Consider the following 15,614-nt stretch of genomic DNA (forward strand, 5'->3'; position numbering starts at 1 on the left):
AACCTCTCAAAATACAGGTTTGTCAAGAATGAGTATATGAAACTAATTATTTATATTATTTTAATAAAGTCTTAATGAATTTATATTTTTCTTGGCAGAACCTTCACACTTAAAAAAAACTGTTAACCAGTAAAGAACTGTGCTGCCTTCATTCAGATTTTGTGAGCAGGTATTTCTGTTCAGTGGCATGATGGGAATTCCCTGGAGTTTTGCTGGGTGGTTGTGGGTGGATCCTCCCCCACAAAGGTGTTTTTCTAGTCTCAGCTCAAGCTGTCAGGCCTGTTTGGACTGAAAGTGACAGGTATAATGGGTGGATGAGCAAACAATCGAAACATGTCTGGCTTCACTTTCAACATAGCGTTATGTTTTTGACACCACAGAGCAGGATTTTCATGTAATGTAGTTTGATGACTGAAAAGTGTTGGCACTCAGTCTATGGATACAAGACAGTGGTGGAAAGAGTAATCTACTCAAGCACAAGTACTGTTACATTACTAAAATATTACTCATTTACACCGGACCTCTGCAACTAATACAGATGCTGATGGTACCAGTTCACAGCTGAAAGCAATGCACCTGGCTTTTCAAGTGGTTAATAATAGTGTATTTACAACAACAAAGACTAAAGTTAAAGGGACAGTTCACCCAAAAATGAAAATTCAGTCACACCGATTGAAGGTTGAGTTTATTTTGTTAGTCCGCAAAACAGAAGTTTCATAGGAAAACAGCATTGCAGAATCTCCCGAACAATGGAAGTGAATGGTGAGCAGTTTTGAAAACGTAAAAAGCCTCCATACTGCTCACCTGGTGTTATCCGGGTCTCTTTAAGTCCCGACATGCTGTTTGCACACCGTCACACTACACATAGCCTGTTCAAATGGTGTGCATGTGCCTGTGAACGTGGCTCTGAACTAAAGATCTATAGTGAAGATTAAGGCTAAAAAGATGGTGTAAATAAAAATTTTGTCAACTTGACATGTTGGAGCTTTAAGAGGCTTGGATTACACCAGATGATCAGTGTGGAGGCTTTTTATGTTATTATTCTGTTGTTTATTTATGTTTGAAAAGATGGAGAAAGTCCAGACTTGGAGCAGGTGGGGTGGATGGATGGCTCAAACAAACAGAAGACTTTCACCGAAAAGACTGGGGAACATGTCCCGTCTGAAACCAAAACATTATCAAAATCTGTAAATAATATGTTATGTTATGTGTTTGCTGTGATGTCCATCATTTCACTTGTGTCGTGTGACGTACCTAATATAACCTTTAAACAAATACACGTAAACACAGGAGCTGCTGTTGTTCTGGAAATGTAAAAACATTTCTTAACCAAATTTAAAAGATTTATGATCTACATAGAATAGAAAAAAAGTTTTGTTTTTTCTAATTTACTTCACATAGATCATAAGCCCTTCAGTATGAAAAAAAAAAACTCACTGAATTTGGCTGAGTAATGTGAATTATTGGGATTTTTTATCCAGAAAAACAGCAGCTCCCATGTTTACTTCAATTTGTTTACAGAACAGTCATGCCCCAAGTGGTCTCAATATGTGGGACGTGGGACAAGGTATAAAAATAGCCTTATTGGCTCCAAAAATGCAGATGAAAGGTTTAGATATTCATTCAAATTGTACTCTGTGCTGAATTATGATTTTGAAAGTAACTAAGTTTACACATTGTGTAATGCATACTTAAGTAAAAAGTACAGACTTGAAAATATGCTCGAAAGTACCCCAAAACTACTTAATTACAGTAATTTGGGTAATTGTAATTAGTTAACTTCCACCGCAGATAGAAGAACACATTTCCTGAAGTGAAAACCGCTTTATTTTTTTCACTGTTGCAGAGGGACAGCGTGAAATAATCGGATTATTATGCAGGATATCCATCTCTCCAGCAGTATCCTGTAAGAAATGGTGAAGAACCAAAAGCCTGTAACTTCAATCGGCAAGAACAAACCAAGTTGAGTATAAAAAATAATTAAATTTGTGCTTACCTCAGTGTTAATGATTAGGTGCAAAACTCTGTAAATGTAGATATACTTGTCAAAATGAATTGTGTGATTCAGAAACATCATATTCTACTTTTAATAAAAGATAAATTATTTAAACAAACAAACCTTTCTTTTGAGGTAGTGTGACGCTTGCCGACATGTTGTTACAAGCTGCGTTTTTCAGAAACGATGTCACCACCTCAGAGTCAACATCAGTCCGGCGAGCTAAAGGAAAATGACAAAAAAAAGTGACGTGGTAGTCAGTTTGATTGCTTGTCAAACATTTACATCATTCACATGGCATGTTTGTTTAAATCAGTCTCTGGGAGGAGCTAGTATTTAAAGAAATTGTTTACACTGAAATGAAAGCTGAGTACCCACTCACCCTCGTGTCTGTTATTATCTAAATGCTTACTGGCCAAATAAAACCAAAAAACAGTTTCTCCTTTATAATTTCCTTGATTTTTTTGCAGTCACCAGTAGCTCAGTAGGTTAAAGGTAACAGGCTGAACGCTTGATTTTTGTAACCCTGTAAGGCCAGGTTCTTTAAGAAGGAATAAGCCTTCTGGGGCTCTTCAGAAAAGACTGGCTTGCCAATGTCTCAGAGGGTAACAACAACCTTAACAACAACACATTGATTACATACACACAAATCAGAAACAAATTCAGATGTATTGTACATGATGTACAGTTTTATATTGAGTTAGGTAACAATGAGTGGGGCAGAATATGATAAACATTTATTTAAGTGCTAAAAATAAGTGTAATATTATTACTTTAAATGCAGTGACTATTCGGTTGTGAATGTTGACATTTAGGTGTTTTCCAGATATTTGTCGAGACTTTCAATCCCCAACGCACTGGGATATAATTGTCATATAGCTGCATTTTTTTTTTAGGTCTGTGGCACTGGAACGTTCTTAATCAACCTAAACACACATGAAATTAAGTCATTACAAATTGGGAATGCCCTGATTTGTGAAATTCTGGGTCGATACCGATATCAATGTTTAAAATAACGATTTGGCCGATAGCTGAAAAACCAATATCAATGTTTTTTTTTGTTTTTGTGGTTGTTTTTGTCATTTAGTCCACCTTTTGTACCAGGCAAACAAAGAAAACTGAATGATTTTCACGAGGTATCCATTGCCAGTGGTCTCCTCTTCTCAATAGCAGCTGGATATGCTAGCAAGAGTCTGACCAACACAACATTTAGTGAGCGCGAAATTTATCTGACAAAACAAACAGCCACTGCCATTGGTGATTGTTGTACTTCTTTTTACTGCTCTTTTGCTTTTGCTGGACAGTACAAAACACAGATTATGCGAGACCAGCTGTTTGCATATAATTTATGAATATTTAGCTTTAGCTGCAAAGGGTAATAGTTTGGGAGAGGGCTGGAATTAGTTTGATTTTGTGGTGAACTGATGGCTTACCATACAGCATGAATCTGTTGAGGGAGTCAGAACTGTCCGTTGGGCTTAGAGGTGGTTCAATTTCTTGGAAAATGATGCACTCAGAACAGTTGGCCCACTTGCCGCTCCAGAGCAGGTTCCTCCGCTCTGTCTTTCCTGGATCAAAACACAAAGACACAAGAGAGGCAGCAACAGTCATAAGTGAAACAGGGCGATGTCAACACACTGGCCCCAAACGGTTACAAGGCTAATCATTAACAGAAGTGTCCTCTAGTCTTTTTCTGCTTGGTCAAGGCTGGAAACTGGGTAAAGCAAACAGCTCCAGGCTTACTGTAAGTTAACAGGTAATAAACAGCATGCACCACAAACACGCAGCATCAGCTGACATTTTTCACATTTTGAGAAATGTGCTTATTTGCTTTCTAGCAGAGAATTAAGGCTACAGTCAGAAGCATTTTCATTTGGCTTGGCACAAAGAATTGGCTAACTAAGCTACCTAACCTTTTGCCTGCTAGCAAATAATATAAGTTTTTTTGCTTTTACTTTTTAACTAGCTAACAAATATTGCAACATTTGATTGATTTTTAGATAACTAGCAAATAATCTGACATTTTGTTGTCGTTGTTTTTAACTTTTTAGCAGACTAGCAAACAATGTAGCCTAATGTTTTGTTAAGGAATAGTGAACAGCTAGAAGTTAATGGTTTCCCTCCCCTCTTTAATACTTTTTAGGTCCTGCCAACACTCAGATTTATTATTCATTATTTTTTTCATTTTAAGTTTTGGTAAGCAAGCATCTCTGTGTTGATTAAACTCTATTTAATTTAGGTTTAATATCACTAAAGTGAGATTAGTTTTTAATTATGGAACAGAGCTCAGAGTTTTGCTCAACTCCAATTACAGCTAATCTCAGATTAAACTGATCTTTGTTGGTTCACCCAGTCATTATTTTTGTCGTTGAGGTACTTCCCTCTTTGCCCAGTTGGTATCCACCTGTTGAAATTCCTTTTTGAAGCATGTTAGCATAACAATAAATCTGTACATTTTGAAAACAATCTTTAGCAAGTAGTATCAGTATACAGGGATTTCTTTTTTGTACTGTAGATTCTTTTGTAGTTCACCTTAACAATAATGTTAAGGTAAATAAACTCAGGAATTAAGTTTATTCAGGGGCCTAGGTTTGTAAAGCTGAAACTAACCCAAAAGTAATAACAGTGTTTCACTGGTACAGATGGTCTAACAGAAATACTACTGGTTTTTCCCACCTTACTAAGAACACAGTATGGGAAAATTACTGAATCCTTGAAATGTTTTGATGTTGCCTTTTATTTTAACACTAGCACAAAATTTCCACCTGCAAAAAGTTGGCACTCAAAAACCCATGCCTATTGATCTGTTCTGTGTGCATATGTGTGGGTGTTTTGAGCATCTGTGAATGCAGATGTTACTGTAGTTACCTTCCAGCTCCAAATCATCCCTGTCAGGACGTATATGATAGGTCCAGGTCTGTTTCACGCAGTTATCTTCTCTAAAAAAAAATAGATTTTAAAAACACATTTAGCATGAAGCATTTTTCTTTAAATGCTGACATGATAATTAGATACATCTGACTTTCATTTTTGAGACATACATTGACACCTTCTATACTTTCTAAATGCCACTTCCCTAATTCTAGTGTCTATTTATGATCCTGGGTTTTTTTTGCTTCTGCTGGTGCTCATGATGACACAGTCATCTTGTTTTAAATATGCTGCAGTTTCATACATGTGTATGAAATGTTATATAATTGAAACTTTGATTTGGACAGAGCTAATATTGGCTTTGATGTTGTCTGTGGTGGAAAATAACTATGTACTTTACTCATGCTTAAATGTTTTTTAACTAGTAACTGAAATAGTCTCAATTGAATACTCATGCCTCTGTAGCAATTAGCAAACAAGACTGTTAGCAAGACGACTGTCTGTTTCTATAACTTAAAATACAATACTAAAATACAATGCATTGTTGAAGATTTAAACAGTAATTCATTTTTGGGTTGTGACTCCTCACAACAAAAGCATTGCCTACGTGGGGCCCCTTATCACATTTCAGATGTCTGTGAATTGTTCCATCAAGGAGATTTTTTTCCTTCTAATGTCTCAGATGGTTTCATTTAAGTTTGGTCAAGTTTTATTTATATAACCAATATCAGAAATCACAATTCGCCTCAGGGGGGCTTTACAAGTTGTGCATTATGGGTTGTTCATGGTCCTAAGAGGTAGCATTATTTATGTCACAAGAAAGGAATGATTATGTTTCCTCTCTCCCACCTTATTAATGATACCATGACCCTTTAATCTTATTTTGAGACCCTCAGGAGGGAGCCAACCCCTAATTTGTGAGACCATATGGACAGCTATATACAGTAAAAGTAAACACAATGTTAGATTGTTTGCTAACAAGCTAAAAAGTAGACAAAACAGAATGTTTGCTAGCTAGTTAAAAAGTAAACAAAATGTTGGATTGTTTGCTAACAAGCTAAAAAAGTAAACAAAACATTAGAATATTTGCTGGGTAGTTAAAAAGTAAATAAAATATTAGATTGTTTGCTAATTAGCTTAGAACAAAATACCAAACTGTTGGCTAGCTGGCTAAGGAGGTCATGAAACATTACATTATTTCCTAGCTAGTTAAAAAGTAAACAAAACATTAGATTGCTTGCTAGTGAGCCAAAAAGTTAACAAAACTGTTGTCTACCTGGCTAATGAGTTTAAAAAACATCACAGTATTTGCAAGAAAGCTAAAAGTTAACAACACATAACATTGTTTCCTAGATTGCTAAAAACTTAGTTTGCCTGGCATACTCATGATGGTTCGACAGAGAAGCCCTAATTTTGCCTTCTTTGATAAAAGCTGTTGGTATATGGACTATGTACAGGTGTAAAGTGGTGAGAACTAGCTTCACCTCGACCAGCTACACCAGTAAAATGATGGTAACACACATACACACTATCCAATAATGTTTATGTGTTATGGAGCTTAAAAAGGCCATTTTCTGTAGAACAAGTACCTTTACTTTTGCTACTTAAAAATTTAACTGAAAATACTTATGAACTTTTAGTTCAGCAGGATTTTAAATGCAAGACTATTACTTGTACAGAGTATTTTTTACATAGAGGTTTTGGTACTTTTACTTTTACTACAATTAAATAAAGCTATCTCTAAAAAAAGGCAAAAAAAAAGGTGCATATCAGATCAGTTATGACCATGACCATAAAGTCAAAACCTCAATTCTATAGAGAAATTATATTTTAAATCCCACATACAAGTGACCAAAGCAGCTTTCTTTCATGTAAGAAATATCCCTGTCCCAACAATGCCAAAAAATGCATTTATTTCAACTGTAATGCTCTTTTCACCCATCCTCCAAAACAATGCACTAATAAACTACAATTAAATCACAAGCAACTAGAACAAGTATATAACCTCTGTTCCAGCTAACCTGGACTGGCTCCCAATATCTTTTAGGACTGACTTTAAAGTTCTACTTATTGTTTACAAGGCTCCTAATGGTTTGGGACTGGCATACATTAGCAGTTCTTTGTTGTTTTATAAGCCTTCACAGCCTCTTAGATCCTCTTGTGCTGTTTTTAAAACAATAAGAATCGCACAAATAAGAAAATCAGCAGCTCAGCCTTTTTAAACTATGGAATATCTACGCATGGCTATAAGAGATGCAAGCTCTGTCAACATTTTTATGCACAATTGAATGCTTATATATTCAATATTACCCTTAAATGTCACTCTTCCTTTATTTTATTCTTATCTTTTCTGTGTTTTATTCTTCTTATGCCTGTCTTTGTTTGTTTCTGTCTTATCTTATTGCTCTTATCATGCCTACTCTTGGTTTTTGCTGCCTCTTTTACTTGTTATATTTATATGAGTCTTAAGTGTATTCGCACTGTTTTTGCACTTAGTAGTTAAACTTACTTGCTTTTATTTATTATCTTGTCTCTTCACTTATTGTAAAGCACCTTGTGCTACAACCCCTGTATGAAAGGTGCTATATACATAAAGTTTGTTAATATTGTTAGAAATAGCTCAGTATTTTTGTTTTTCATGATATTCTTTCTGCATCTCATACTGATTTGGGGAATGGTCCTTTGACCTCATTAACTTCTGCACCATGAAACAAGCAGTCATGCTCTGTGTTTAGAAATGTTTGAACTTCCTTTTACTTTAATTTCTTCTTGTTAAGACTTTGAGGTGTTGGGTTTCACTTCCTCTAAGGTAGTGTGTGTATGTGCCTCACATGCGCATGTGTCCAGTCAGCAGCAGTGTGTCATTGGCTGTCTTCTCCATGGTGAACCAGATGTTGTCCAGCGCTTTGAACCTCTGGATGTCAGCCTCCCTGTGACTGACTGCTGCTTTAAAATACCATTTCCCCAGATACTAACACAAACAGAGACACAGAGCGGTGGCATAACAGTGTGGAGTGGCGTCAGTGGCACAGAAACGGAACATTTTTCAAGATATAAGCCCACAAACTGCGACACAGACCACTCATGGAAAAAACAGAGGGGGCGGAAAGTGTGTTTGTATGGCCGCATTTGGATTTTATCTCGGTTAATCATTCTGCATCTGCATTAACTGTGAAGTGAAGAGCATTACCACACTACGCTTACAGATGATTGCTAAATGGTTTATAATTAGGTTATCAACACTTTATACATAATTTAATTAATAAAAGATGTCAGAATAGTTAAAACAATATTGCCTAAGTCAAATTAACATATTAAACTACTGGATTCATACACTAAGGCTTTTGCAGTATTGTTCACCTTTACATGTTTAGCACTTTACAATTAGGCTTCCTTTTGCCAAATTTAAATGTTAGTAACTTATTAGTAAGATTAGTTAGTAGTAAGCAGAAACTGCATTTTGCCAAATAGTGAGCCCAAATCAATGAATGAAGAGTGTGTTATAACTTTTTTGTAACAGTTTAATAATGATTCATGAAGGTGAATTATTAATAACCTAATTATGAAGCACTTATAAAAGTCTTGTTGCAAACATATGGAATATCATCCAAAATAAATGGCAGTGACAGATAATCAAAAGGTTTTTACTCTTTTATAGCAGCTGCCATGATGCACCTTTTGCGCTTTGCTAAACAGAAAATCTTAACATTTCTTTTCTCACCTGCTGATGGTCAACAGTGTCGATAAGCAGCTGCTCAGGAAATGAGCAGGGAACAATGGCCTGATAGATCAAACTATATAAAGAGAACAAACATGACACCACTTCATTCCACATGACTGCAACCTGAGAGCTAATAACTTTACAATGAACTTTATCAACTGCCTGTTAATCCCCAGGACACTCAGGACAGGAATTTGTTTAATGTTGCATCACTTTAAAAGAGTGTAGGTTAATTATTAACATGTAGCATGTTGTGGCAATACCCTAAGACTGGGTTGCACCAACCCATTTCATTTAATCTAAAACCAGGTTCAAAGTGGGTAAATCCAGATTTAAAATTAAGCAGGGTTGTTACACAATTACAAACTAATCTCACTTTAGTAAATCCAGGTTTACTGAGGTCAACCAGTATGTTTAATTAATGTTGAATATTGTTTAATTAATATGAAGATGCTTTCTTACATAAAATTTAAAATAAATTTTGGTGCTGTGTAAAAGAGGGAGGGAATTAGTTACCTTAAGCTGCTCTGTGTTACATTGTTTGTTAGGTAGCTAAACAGTTAACAAAATGTGATAGTTGGCTAGCTTGCTGAGAAGTCCTCAAAACATTACATTGATTGCTAGCTAGCTAGCCAAAAAGTAAACAAAATATTTGATTGTTTGCTAGCCAGCTAAAAAAATAAACAAAACAGTAGACTGTTGGCTGGCTGGCTAAAAAGTGAACAAAACATTAGCTTGTTTGCTAGCTGGCTAAAAAGTAAACATAACATTTGACTGTTGGCTAGCTGGCTAGGTTATTTGCTAGCTAGCTAAAAAGTAAACAAAACATTAGATTTTTTTGTGAGCTGGCTAAGAAGTTCACAAATCACTACATTGTTTGCTAGCTAGTTAAAAAGTAAACTAAATGTGAAATTGTTTGCTAGCTAGTTAAAAGAAAGACACAAAACATCAGATTAAGCTAAAAAGTTAACAAAACATTATACTGTTGGCTAGCTGCCCAGGAATTCCACAAAACATTACATTGCTTGCTAGCTAGCTGAAAAGGTTAACAACACGTAACATGGTTTCCTAGCCAACTAAAGAGACACATCATAAAACGGTCCCTTACTTTCTACTAGGATCTTGATATTTTTTCTCAAAAAAGGCCATTTTAAAAATTAAACCTCCTGAAGTGTAAGTTTAAAGTTAATGTTAGATCACATTTTAAATAGGAGTTTTGGCACAAAAGACTTAAATTTAATCTAGGTTTAAAGCTAAACTTAGATTTAAAGACAGATTTAAATGTAATCTTTCTTAACTTTAGGCTAGTTTTAAAGTTTGGAGCAACATAAAGTTGAACCATGATTGATTTAATCTGTTTTAAAAGTTAACCCTTGTACTGGTAACCCATGGGATGAAATGGGCTAAATATCAGGTGTCTCTGTCCTTTAATGTAAAAACTCAGGATAAACTCATTTATAGTAAAATGAATCACTCCTTCAGACAATGAGCTGTGCTGAGTCATCATCATTCTGTGGGAGGTGGTGGTTTCATTTAGACCATTTCAAAAGCAACAGTTAATTATAGAAAGTTTCTATTGACCAATAAATTAACAAGCGGCAACCTCCAGAACCCCTATACAAAATGCTAATTTGTTTGAGTACAGACTGTCTCAACCGAAGACGTCCCACACACTCTCTGTCAACATGCGTCTACTGGGAATCATTAACCACCTTGTTTGAAGTTGTTTGTCAGCCTACACTGCTGTTTGCCTTCAATGGGTTCAGAGAAACAGAACTGCTGATACACTTCAGTATTAAAAGGTAACAGATTCCAAAATCCAAAGACATTCAGTTTAATATTATAGAAAACTAGGAAAATCTGCAAATATTCACATTAGAAAAACTGTACATTTATGTACAGTAGTTATTTCACTGTTAAAAGAAAATGAAGTGATGACATTATAATTATTAGTAATGCTATAATTGACATTGTGTAAGATGTTTTTGTTATGTGTGCAACAATAAAATAGTTCACTAATGTAATCACAATGCATTGTTTTCACCTCCTATCAGCTGTAATAGAAAATCTACTTTATAGTTTATATTACGCAAGCGAATGTTTAAAAAAAGCGAGTGATCGTCAATAATTTGACACAAAATGTTAATTTTAAAATGATTTTATGGATTTCAAATAATTTTATTGCTCCTGCAGTCTATGATCAGAACTGTGTCCATAGTAATGGTCTGTTATATAAAAATAATGGACCTTAGAACACTGTAATTGACCAATCAGAATGGAGCACTTAACAAAGCCATATAATAACTTAAGTTTAATTAACTTATGGCATTTATTATATAGAATTATATTACCAAATTTACTTAAGACAAAGTCCTCTGAAATTGAAGTGGGTGTCTGATCTAATGTGTCTTTTTATTGGGTTCCTTTACATGAAAAACTTTGGGAAACCCTGAGTTAAATGATAAAGCAATTATCAAAACAGTTGATGAATTTTGTTTGGAGTAGCTAACGCATTAACTGACTAATCGTTTGTGGTTTAATGTGAAGAGGTAAATGTACAGACTGAGGGATGAGGTTATACGTGTGTTCTACACCTAACCTCCACAAGGTGGTCTCAAACAACAAGCCTGTCTGCATTTGATCTGTATGAACGTCTCCAGAAATGATGCCAAACGCTCCCTAAATCAAACCCACACGTGTCCAAGTGATTGCATTTTATCCAAATGAATCACTTCTAAAATTGTATTTGTCTTATTACAGACAGAAACCATATGATCCAGTGTGTACTTCTAGTTCCTATATTTAACCAAAATGAGGTGAGCAGAACAACCTTTCCCTCCGACCCCGACATGTACAAAACTACAATATGCAGAAATACATTTGTGAAGTTTGAACTTTATTGATTTCTGTTGAGACTTCACTGAGAGTATGGAAGCCTGCAACTGAAACAAATAATATCCCCATGGTAAGTCATAATTCAGAGATAAAAAGGTCAAAATTATGAGATAGTCATAATTACAAGATAAAAAGTCATAATTATGAAAAAGTCAAAATTATGAGATAAAAACCCAATTATGAGATTAAAAAGTGAAAATTACGAGATTAAAAACTCATTATTATGAGATAAAAAAAGCATGAGATAAGAAAGTTAAGGGAAGTATAACCAAAAACAACACAAGATCTTATGTTTTTTCAATTGTTTAATCATGTTATTGATGAACAAAGTATCAATAAGTGCCACATAGAGTTAGTTCTAAGTATTTAAACCAGAGTGATTCTTTCATATAGTTAAGTATATCTCTCAGGTGAAGATGAAGTGCAGACAGGAGCTACAAAGGACGGCATGAAGCGTCAGATGCTACACCAGTTGGCAAGTAACGGTTCCCTAAATATAAACCAGTTCTGAAATGTGAGGTTATGAGATTGAGGGACAAATGTAACCCAAAATAATATGAACTAAACCACCAAATAACCTGAACTAAAGCCACCTGTTCTCAGTATATTCCCCCAGAGTCAGGCAATAATCTATTAAACTAGGCCAAGCACAGGGATTGCTTAACATTTCTTCAAGGGACAATTCACCCCAAATCAAAAATATTTATTTTTCCTTGTCTGTGGTGCCATTTGCCCATCTAGATTGTTTTGGTGTGAGTTGCTGAATTTTGGAGATATCAGCTGTAGAGATAGCTTCCCTCTCTCAAGTACAGTTGAACTAGGTGGGACTTATTTGTGATGCTCAGTGTTAAAAAAAAATGCATTTGACTCAACTCAAAACCAGTGTCTCTTTCCAGAAATCATGACCCTGTTACTCAGCATAATCCCCAGACCTTGTTGTCAGCAGTTTCATGTAGATAATACTTTCTTTGTAGTATAAACCACTATACTTGAGAGACAGCAGACTAATATCTCCACCACACCAAAGCAATCTAGATGGATAAACAGCACTGCAGGTCAGACAAAAAAAATAGACATGTATGATTTTGGGGTGATCTGTCCCTAGATTTTTAAGAACTACTAAGAGCAAAACTCTCAAATAACACTACTGAATGAAAACCAAAAGTCAAATCTCAAATGTAACTGCAGTTTCTTTAAACAGAACATGAATCTATCCAAATGCTCCAATGGTTTGGTTAAACATTAACAATCTGATGATTAAATCTCTCATCATAAATTGTTGCTTTCACTTCCTGAAATTTTACATCAGTGACATAAGGCTGATCTGGGCATGTGCAGAAGATTCTTGTTCCCTCTCCCTCACTCTGATGGCACGACAGATGGACCTACGCCTCCCCCTTCAGAGTGGACACCAGGTCTCCACTCTCCTTTAGCTCCTTCATTATGTCCAAACCTCCGATCAACTCCCCTTTCACGTAGAGCTGGGGGTAGGTTGGCCAGTTAGAGTATGTCTTGAGCCCCTGACGCACCTCTTCATCCTGCAGAATATCAAAGGTGTCATAATCCACCCCGGTGTTGTTCAAGATCTCCAGTGTCTGCTTGCTGAAGCCACATCTGGCAGCCTCCTTGTTGCCCTTCATGAACAGCATAACCGGGCTCTGGTTGATGAGTTTCTTCAGGCGGTGCTCCAAGGTGACAGCCTTCGGGCAGGTGTTCTCCAGCTCTCCAGTCTCAGCCAGCTCCTTCACTATGTCCAGTCCTCCCACCAGCTCTCCATTCACATACAGCTGAGGGTAGGTGGGCCAGTTGGAGTAGGTCTTCAGCCCCTGTCGGACCTCCTCGTCAGACAGGATGTCGAAGCTGCTGAACTGGATGTTGTGCTCCTTCAGTATTGCCACAATTTGCCGGCTGAAGCCACAGCGGGGATCCTGTGAGAGGAGGAATATCGTAAGGATTGACGAACATCCTTTGTTATTAATATTACAACCTCAATTAAAAAAAAAAGTCGGGACATTGTGCAAAATGTGAATAAAAACAATGCAATAATTTGCACAACTTTTTCAAGCTATATACAGTACAAAAGATGAGATATTTTATGTTCAATCTGTTAACCTTACTTGTTTTTTGTAAATATACAATATAATATAAATTTGATGTCTGTAACATGTTACAAAAATGTTGGGACAGGGTCATGTTTACTACGATGCACCATTTTTTCTTTTAACAACACTCAGTATTTTGGAACTGACGACACTACTGATGTTTTGAAAGTGAAATTCTTTGTCATTCTTACTTGCTTTATGACTAAAGTTGCTCAACAGTCCACAGTCTCTGTTGTCATATTTTCAGGTTCATAATGGGATACAGGTCTGAACTGCAGACAGGTCCATCTAGTACCTGAGCTCTTTTTTTAAAAAGACACTCTGTTGTAACACATGCAGAATGCGTCTTGCTGAAATAAGCAGGGACACATCTGAAAGCGACATCTGGATGGCAGCATGTCACTCCAAAACCTGTAAACACCTCTTAGCATTAAAGGGGCCTTCACAGATGTGACAGTTACCCATGATGCTGTGGGCACTAACACACCCCTGTTGAAATTAGTGCTGGTAACGATCACTTTTGCCCAGAGGACACGACTGTCCATGATTTCTGAAAACAATCTGAAATGTGGACTCGTCTGACCACAGCACGCTTTTCAACTTTGTGTCAGTCCATCTCAGATGAGCTTGGGTGAAATCTGCAGCATTTCTGGATGCTGTTGATATATGTCTTTCTCTTTGCATGGTAGAGTCTTAACTTGCATTTGTAAATGCAGTGACAAACTGTTTACAGGCAACAGTTTTCAAAAGTGTTCCTGAGCCAATGGAGTATCCTTTATACAACTATGTGGGTTCTTAATGCAGTACTGCCTGAGAGGTCAACAGCCATGAGCATTCAATGTTGGTTTTCAGCCTTGCCCTTTACGTACAGAGATTTCTCCTGGTTTATTGAATTGTTTAGTAATATTATGGATTGTAGATGTTGAAATCCCTTCATTCCTGTGGTTATGTGTTGAGAACCATTGTTCTTAAACTGTTGGACTATTTGTCCATGCAGTTTTACACAAAGTGGTGAACCTAACCTTGGCCTCGCTTGTCAACAGCTATGCCTTTGGAAGATGCCATTTTAATGGCCAATCGTGATCCTGTCACCTATTACCAATCCACCTGTGAAATGTTACAAAAAAGGTGTTTTTTGAGCATTCTACGATTTTCTGGGTCTATTGTTGCCCCTGTCCCGGGTTTTTTGAAACCTGTTGCAGGCATCAAATTCAGGGAGTGTACATTTACAAAAAAATAATAAAGTTGATCAGTTTCAACACTAAATACCTCGTCTTCCAAGTAAATTAAAGCATTTGCAAGTCATTGCATTCGGTGTGTAAAACAATGATGCAATGATGTGTAATGCAGTGACAAGAGTCCCATCGCATACAGACAACTCAAGATTGAAGATTCAAAAACTTTATTGTTATTGTGTGAGCACAACTAGATTGCAGTTGCGTCATTTTAGTTTGTTCTTATTATCTATTGGGCTTTATTTTGGGGACAAACGAGGCAACTGCTCGTTATTCGGGACATCTTTGTCACCCTACCTGTGAGGACCCCTTCATGAAGAGCATACAGGGGGCCGCATTGATCAGCTTCTTGAGCCGCTGGTTCAGGTCTGTGGTGCTGCTCTCCGCAGCTCCACCCGGGCTCCCGGCGACTGACAGGCGCTGTACCCTGTTGGTGAGCTCCGGAGCGTTGGCCCCGTCCAAGCGATCTACCTTTTCCCCCGCCTTGAAGAAAATGAAAGTGGGGACAGACGCGATTTCATACTTCTCCGACACCTCTGGCACCGCTTCCGCCTCTAGCTTAACAAACGTGGTGTGCGTGTGCTCCTTCGCCAGCTCGGCCATCACATCGTTCATGTGGCCACACTGAGGAGCCCATGACGCCTGGAAATGCACCACAGTTAGACATTTTCCTGCTTTGGATAAGATATCTTCAAACTGCTGCTGGGTTGTCACCTCCATGAGATTCGCCATTTTTCTTTCCCCTGTGTAAGCCGTGCAGCGATTCCGGTGTCGCCAGAACGTCACATCCGTGG

At 36.9% G+C, this 15,614-nt stretch overlaps 2 protein-coding genes across 2 annotated transcripts; both read right to left on the reverse strand.

Annotated features, from left to right (window-relative positions):
• Positions 1-668: 668 nt before the first annotated feature.
• LOC146321679 (apolipoprotein M-like) lies at positions 669-8,776 on the reverse strand. Its single transcript, XM_084726937.1, has 7 exons — positions 8,589-8,776; positions 7,699-7,838; positions 4,865-4,935; positions 3,430-3,564; positions 2,120-2,218; positions 1,997-2,024; positions 669-1,904 (listed from the first exon to the last, which is right to left on the reverse strand). The coding sequence occupies exons 1-6, from the start codon at positions 8,700-8,702 to the stop codon at positions 2,011-2,013; spliced, it is 573 nt and encodes a 190-aa protein (XP_084583063.1). The 5' UTR covers positions 8,703-8,776; the 3' UTR covers positions 669-1,904; positions 1,997-2,010.
• A 3,858-nt stretch (positions 8,777-12,634) lies between these two features.
• Positions 12,635-15,601, reverse strand: glrx3 (glutaredoxin 3). The gene is made up of 2 exons (XM_084726936.1): positions 15,118-15,601; positions 12,635-13,411 (listed from the first exon to the last, which is right to left on the reverse strand). Exons 1-2 carry the CDS (start codon positions 15,550-15,552, stop codon positions 12,869-12,871), a joined length of 978 nt encoding a protein of 325 aa, XP_084583062.1. The 5' UTR covers positions 15,553-15,601; the 3' UTR covers positions 12,635-12,868.
• Between the last annotated feature and the right edge of the window lie 13 nt (positions 15,602-15,614).

Source organism: Lutjanus erythropterus, chromosome 9, assembly GCF_056507025.1.
Source record: "Lutjanus erythropterus isolate fLutEry1 chromosome 9, fLutEry1.hap2, whole genome shotgun sequence".
Taxonomy (NCBI): domain Eukaryota; kingdom Metazoa; phylum Chordata; class Actinopteri; order Lutjaniformes; family Lutjanidae; genus Lutjanus; species Lutjanus erythropterus.